Genomic DNA, 7,768 nt, shown 5'->3' on the forward strand with positions numbered 1-7,768 from the left:
CCACTGCTCCAGGCTCCCGCAGCACCGTGAGGCTCTCAAGGCCAGTGAGGAGCTCTTAGTTAACTGTAATAGATTGCCATTGGTTGATGCTGTTGCTTTCAACCAGAGGCCAGAGGAGCAGTTTGCCTTGTGGCTGCGGTAACTCGACTCATCCATCAGCCACATCGCTAGTCTGCCCGGGTGATGCATGGGGAGCCATTTTGTACCACGGCAAACTGGAAAAACCGCTCTTCATTACTGTACAGCGCCACGACCACGGTCTCAGAGACGGCAGATTTCCCTGTTGTCTTGCAAAAGTAGCCATCAGTGTGTCTTAAGGTCTTTCTCATATCTTTAAACACAATTTCCCCACAGGCACAAAAGAAAAGCGTACATGATCTGTGCATTTGGAAGAATTTCAGATCCACAGGAGGTTGGTTTGAGACTTAAGATGCTGGTGATGAAACAGGAAAACACACCCTCGGTTTTTTTGAGCAGGTGCGAAGAGCGCCAGAGCGCCGGAATATCTTGCTGCTAATTGTGCTAACACTTCAACAACTTCCTCTCCACCCACACCTCGATCCTCTTTTAATTTCCTGAGAGTTTATGAAAACAGGACCGAGGGATCCTGCTTCTCCCACTCATGTTGATGATGGATTAAAAGGGAGCAGATTGCAGAACAACTTAAGCGCTTCCTCCGTCTATCAGTCTATTGTAAACAAGGGCTTTGTGTGAATGTTAAAAATGTTAGACTATATTACGATATGATTACAAGAAAAGTGTGTGTGTGTGTGTGTATTTCTGTTTCTGCATGTGTGTGTGCCTGTGCATTCTTTAATTTGTCAGTCCGTATTGCATTTTAATTTTTTCCCTTAGAATTCTTGAAAACCAACTCTTTGTGTTTGTGTGTGTGTGTGTGTGTGTGTGTGTGTGTGTGTGTGTGTGTGTTCTCTATCAGGAGCGGAACCAGCTACAGAAAGACGTACTCCAGCTCAACACCTATGTGGCCTTGTACAGTTTCACTCCCCAGGAGAGCCAAGACCTGGAGATGAGGTTAGTTTGCACACACACACACACACACACACTTACACACACGCTTACACACACACACACACTTACACACTTACACACACACACACACACACACACACACACACTTACACACACATGCATCTTACATCTTATCTAGAAATCTCACTACAACACCCATTGGCATTACTCAGTGGAAACAATAACACAGTACCTGTCCAGGGAGCGCAGAGGAAATACAGCCGGCTGACTGACTCTGGCTTGCCCACAATGATTTCTTTTGATGCATTTTTCTGCTGTCCGGAACATCCAAAAGAAAAGAGGAAACCCAGAAAGGAAGCAAAGCAAAAAGGCAGAGACTCTGCCACGCTGCACACTCAGTTCTTCTTCTTCTGCAAGCACAGTTCTACATTAATGTGAAATCTGATGTGAAACTTCCTGACAAGATAAATTGAATCCAGCACTGCTGAATTAATTCATAGACAGACATATTTCCCCAAAGGTCACCTGCCAGGTAACATCTATCACAAAGTCATGCTGTACATCTCTACCTGCTTAAAAAACTATCTGCTCCAGTTCAGCTGGTGTCTCTCTGTCCATAAACTGTGGCTTATGATGATTGCAGTTATTTTGCTTGATATTGTGATCACAATTTTTAATTATGATTATTAGTCTCAAGGATTTGTGAAACACTATTATTTTCTTAGACTTTTTTCATCTCCCGTCAACATCCTCACTATTTTCAATTACAGCGGGGCTGAGGAATTGAATTCCAGTGGTGTAAAGAGAACTAAAACATCCTACTCAAGTAGAAGTTGTTACTTTGCTGATATTTTACTTAAGTGGAAGTAAAATTATCAGTGTAAAAATCTACAATAAGTAAAAGTAAAAAGTAGCTCATTTAAAAAGTAAAAGTTATTTTTTTAGATAAAAGAACATTGTTACAAGTGATTTTTTTCCATGCAATTATAAAAGGATGAGAGGACAGAGTTCAAACTAGATTATTTTAATTGGAAAAATTACAAAATAATGTGCAAAACTCCTCTTTGCTAACTGACTGTGAATGGATCCACAATTTGTCAGTTTATGATTGTCCAGTTTCTGTTGCTTATGGAGATCTTACAAAATTTGTATTCTGTAATGGATGTGATTTAAAATGTAGCAAAGTACAATATTTCAGTAAAAACATACTTAAGTAAAAGTAAAATCACTGACTTTAAAAAAGACTCAAAAAAGAAACTCAGAGATACTCAATGAAGAAACGACTTAATTACAGTAACGTGAGTAAATGTAATTAGTTACTTCCACTCTTGCTGAATTCTTTGATTTTTACAGTAATTGTGGAAAGTATAACCATGATATAATGTACAATTATACATGATACACATATTACATTATACATACATAGGAGCAGTCTCAGATGGAACCACTGATTACCAAACACAGTCCTCCTGACCCTCCTGGCCTCAGCATCTGACCTGCAGCGTCACAACTGGATCTGTGACTGGATTGAGTTTTATTCATGGGTTTCTGTTGCTTTTCCTGTTGCCTTTGTAATGGTGATCACAGCTATTCTAAACTCTCCTTTTACACCACATGTACACATACTTTATGCATGCACACAGACACACACACACACACACACACACACAAGGTGTTTACCATTGGAGATAAGCAGGCAGGCATCAGTGACTGCTATAGTCGCTGGTGAGCAGCTATCTGGTCCTTGTCAGTGTCCCTCTCTAATTCCTGCTTTATTATGCCAGGAAATCCAATTGTCTGTCATTAGTGTGTATGTGTTTGTTGTCCACTGTTGCCTATGTAATCATTCAGCCTGTATTCTATTCGGAGAGTAGCAGAGGCCAAAGTCTACAGGAATAGATCCCCAACAGGATCTAATTAACTTCCTTTTATTGGAAGAGTTTTTGACCACAGTGGCCTCATTACCAGAACCCGTCTTCCTTGATAGTCTATAAATATCCGTCAATTTCATGCGTTGTTGCGCTAACCCTGACAGAGACAGCTAGTCTTTGAAAAGTTGTGAATCAGCACTAAATCACGTTTTTTGAGCTGTAAACATGCTTATATGGCGTCTATATATAGTGACTGACTAGCATTAATCATGTACTTAATGTTTTTTAATTAAGCCCTGCATCCGCTACTAGGGGAAGAAAACCGTGTTTGCACTTCTCTCTATGGGCTGAAACTTTCAACTGTATTCGCACTTCTAGCCACACCTTCAGTCAAGCGGTTTGCCGTGAGAACATCAACCTCTATTCGCTCTCACTCCACACCCCGCTTTTTTCGCACGTTCACAAAAGTGTGTTGCTACTAGGCTGAAAACAGTGCATTAACACACTCTTTAAATTTAATAATTCTCTAAAACAGTATGAGGTTTTGTTTGGACACTATATGTATGGCTGCCTCTTTTTGTTACAAGTATTTAGGTTTGTCAGCCTGCACCTTGACACTAAAGATGTGCCGTTTTTTATGTGCATGTGTCAAAAAAACATCTTGTAGAACGATAATTCACATTTGACATTGCTGATATCTCTATGCCACTAGCCTGTGTCATTGTCTACAATACAATCTGACACTCAAGCTGTGAATTTTATCCCCCACCTTAACAGTGATGGATAGGGTGTCATCTGTAACAGCCTTTGAAAGAGGCCCTTAGGAAAGAGAGCATTGCTTATGAACAGTCCTTCAGCCCAAGTATCCATTTGCTCCTGGTTCTCATAGAAATCCTAGGAGGCTTTAAGGATATGAAAGTGCTCTCTCTCTCTCTCTCTCTCTCTCTCTCTCTCTCTCTCTCTCTCTCGCTCTCTCTCCCTCTCTCTCTTCAATCACCAGGCTTCATTTGATATTCATTGACTCCTTCTCCAGGACTCCCTGTCCACCGATAGCAGCCGTACAGTACAAGCTTCACCGAGTGTTGTTTCAAATCACATCTCTTATGAAAGCCCGCTTCGAGGCTTTTCCCCCCGAGGATCCCGTCGCAGACCGTGATCAATACATCACAAACTTAACACATCAAAGCACAATGGGGAAAAATTGGAAACCTCAATCAAAGGGTTCAATTTTCTTTTTAAGGTAGAAAATCAGGTTTGTGATTAGTTGCAGATGCTGCCACACGCTCTGATTACATGATTACTTTTGGACTATGTGATATTACAGTGATGATGAGTGCTGCATTATTAAACTGTTGATTCAGAAAATCTCTTTGTTATTTAATGGACAATCATTTCAATAGCCTTTGTATAAGAGATGCCCACCATTTTTCTCACCTTTTATTGTATGTGGAAAACATGCAGCATCTCATGCTGCACAGTTCCTGTTCTTCTACTTGGAACAACATGCATCAACTTTGTTCTCACAGTCTTAGAAGGTTTTACAGTGTTGGGTGAGGATGTTTTTCTCACCTACTATAAAACAGTGTTTTCTGAGTCACATTCATTATTCCCAGCAAAGGACAGTCAGTGTTGTAATTGGACCACGAGAGGAGAAGAAAGGAAACTATATAAAACCGCATTTCGGCCAACTACGCCGGTCCCTTAAGTTCTTATTGGTTGAATGTTGCCCGTGGCTTTGAAACAGATGCTAGTAATTATGACACACAGGTTTGATGAGGTAGACATGATTCATGCATTTCCTGGATGAGGAAGAATTACAGACAGGATGGAGGTGTATCACATCTAGTGTGAAAAAGAAAAAAAAAGAAAAGACAAACTCCCTCTGTTAAGAGAAGCTTTAAAACTAGCCAATTTGTTTTGGAAAAGTCAATAGTGATTTTGTCAACAATCTATCTTGTCTTTATTCTCCAGTAGACGATGCCTAATGTAATGTAATACTCTATTCCATTCAGCTTTTACATTCACCCTTGCTGCTCAGATAAGAGGAGAGAAAAAAGGAAATTTTAGGCTAATTCTTTTTTTTTGCTCTATTCGTTGTAGACCGGGAGACAGAATCATACTGGCTGATGACTCCAATGATGACTGGTGGAAGGTAGGTATGAAACCAATAATGTATCACACTTAAGTAAATAACTCATGGTCATTAAAAATGTAATAATTTGTTTTGTTTGGCTCATTCAGCAAATTGTTTATCTTCCCATGAACTGGATTCAAAGTTACTGTTGGATAGTTGGCTTGTTGACCAGTTTGTATCTACTGTGTATCTTCTGCTTAGCCTGAAATGCCTGCATAAGAAATGGATTGATAAATTACAGGTAGTCGAGCAGTAAATTATGGGAGCAAGACAACAGCCAGCCTCCGGACACAAATGCATGACAGATAAATTATGGAGACAAAAGGGCCAAAACGTGACTCTGCAGAGCAGCTCGCCGCCACCAGAGCATGAAGAAGCTCATGCATCTCTTAACACTCTTGTTGTTCTCCACAGTCTGTATGTAAACACAGACATCTGGCCTGACTGGCCTTAGCATTGAACAACAGATACAACAGATAGTAACAAGTCAAAAGACAAACCTGGCACCTGATAAGAGACATGGACTAAAACAGCTTTTGGTCTTGTGTTGTAAAATAGCCTTTTGTACGTGTGTTATGTGCTGTAAAGGGTCGGGGTCAAATAAATGAACTCATCAATTCCAATTCAACTGAGGAATTGGAATTGGAATTAAAAAAAACAAACTGAATTGGAATTGAATTGGAATTTCAGGAAGATTAATTTAATTCAATGAAATTCTGTGAAATTACATGTTTTTTTGTTTTTTTTTTCTTTCCCCATATCTGAGATTGCATGTAGTATTATATACAGTATTATCAATACTGAATATCATAAAAAGTTAAAGGTATGTTTCAGGTAGTATTTGATGCATAACATATAATTGTAATACATACATTATGACTGACTGCATTTGATTTGTTTAACTGTCTTATTTGATTAATAATGTTTGATTTATAATGTTTTAGCAAGTCAAGACAAACTCTCAGTGGAATTTAATGGAATTTAATGGAATTAAATTCTGTTTCCTGTCATTCCAATTCTGTTTCCTTAGAGCTGGGTAAAATTCCAATTCCAATTCCAACTCTAGGAATTGAATTGGAATTTACCATGCATTCTCCATTCAATTCATGAATGACCCAAACCCTGCTACTGTATCTAACTAACAAACACCAGTTACCTCTAACCTCCTGTTGTTTCTTGGTTTAGACTTTTAGCTAATCATTTATAAAAACGTTGGTTTTGTAATCCTCTGATGTAGTTTGCCATCTTTCCATGTGTCAGCTGTTATAATGTTGAATGTCATTTGTTTTTTTCCAGGGGGTAATTGAGGACAGGATCGGTTTCTTCCCAGCATCCTTTGCTCATCAGGTGCGGGCCGGGGACCAAGTGTTCAGGTGTAACAGGACATTCATCGGCTGTAAGGAACAAGGCCAGATCACCCTGAAGGAGGGACAGGTAGGGTCCCACAATCCTCATGATGATGATGATAATAACAACAACAGTAGGTAAATGCTGGATGTTTTTTATCCAAAGTGCAGTACAGTGAATACTACAGTAGAGGATTAGGGCCACATGTGAAAAATGTTTCAGAATCCTGAGAAAAAAAACGTTAAAATCAGAATTCTGAGAATAAAGTCAGAACTCAGAATTCTGACTTCAGAACTCAAATAATTTTTTTACATGTGGCCCTAATCATCTTCTGTAGGAATACAGTACAGTCCGTAGGTTTTTTGGTTAGGGTCAAGCACCTAAACTTTGCAGTGTTAGAGCCACGCTCTACCTATTGAGCCTCAATGACAAGACACATTAAGGATTAATCTAGCCAAGTAAGCAGTCGGACCAAGCATTAGTAAGGCTGATCCACTGAACATCGCTGTCATTATTGAATTTTGAAGCAATGACCTTTATCCTGGGCATAAAAGTTTCCACAGTACGCCTGTGACTAATTCATAATCACACCCGGCCATTAGAGCACATCAGAATCACATTATCCACCAGCTCCTTATCCATCTTATTAACCCCCTGCAGCTCCCAAGTCGCCTCTTACCTCACCTTGACTCTTCCCTCCCATACACTTATTCACTGAAAAGCTTGACTTGAATTGGCCGATAGAGAATCCCTTTCAGCTGTTACCGCTGCATTAGCATTTTGGCATAATGGCTATTCGCTCGGATCACTCCGCCTTTTTCCCACAACGCTTTCCGGGGCATTTTGGGACTCGGAGGAGAGTTAAAGCAAGCAAACCCCCAGCGGAGATGAAACCACTAAACACAAGATCAGTCCGTGACCCGCTGCCTTTATTTCCCAGTCTCACAACAGTGAACACTAACCCAGTGGAAAATGTTGCATAGTACTTAGAGCAAGTATGCAAAGTCAATGTGTTTCAGGTCACTTGTGAGGGTTTATAAATGAACCAAATAGTAGGAAAGACAGAAATACATCCTGAGATTTGTCTTTCCGTTCAAGTAACATTCTCCATTATCTTTCCCTTTTGCCCTCAGGTTTGTGTGAGCAGTGAGTGTGAGCGCGGCGACTTCATCAGAGTGGCCTGCGGGAAGAAGAGAGGCTATGTGCCGTGTGATGTTCTGGAAATCATCTGAGAGAAACACTCAGAGAAGCGGAGAGAGAGAGAGAGACAGTCAGAGAGAATGAGAGAAAGAGAGAGCGAGAGAGAGTCGGAGAGAGAGGAAAGGAGGGTACGGTGGCTGTGACAGTAGCTGTGGGGTCAGTCGTCGCCAAACGCCGAACCCTCAAAATGGCCGCGCGGTACCAATGAGGGAATCGGCAGAACTGT

The 7,768-nt window shown here is 40.4% G+C and overlaps 1 protein-coding gene across 1 annotated transcript in view; it reads left to right on the top strand.

The window, feature by feature from the left end:
• Positions 1-7,768, top strand: part of stac (SH3 and cysteine rich domain) — a 29,629-nt gene extending 21,861 nt beyond the window's left edge. Inside the window, exons 9-12 of the mRNA XM_071523765.1 lie at positions 938-1,032; positions 4,962-5,013; positions 6,292-6,429; positions 7,476-7,768. Coding sequence (XP_071379866.1) covers positions 938-1,032; positions 4,962-5,013; positions 6,292-6,429; positions 7,476-7,574 — 384 coding nt within the window. The 3' untranslated portion in view covers positions 7,575-7,768. The remainder of the gene's footprint in view (positions 1-937; positions 1,033-4,961; positions 5,014-6,291; positions 6,430-7,475) is intronic.

The sequence above is a fragment of the Centroberyx affinis genome, unplaced genomic scaffold (genome assembly GCF_046629955.1).
Source record: "Centroberyx affinis isolate AG114_WGS23_722 - 3 ecotype Tasmania unplaced genomic scaffold, CSIRO-AGI_Caff_v1 ptg001111l_1, whole genome shotgun sequence".
Lineage (NCBI taxonomy): Eukaryota > Metazoa > Chordata > Actinopteri > Beryciformes > Berycidae > Centroberyx > Centroberyx affinis.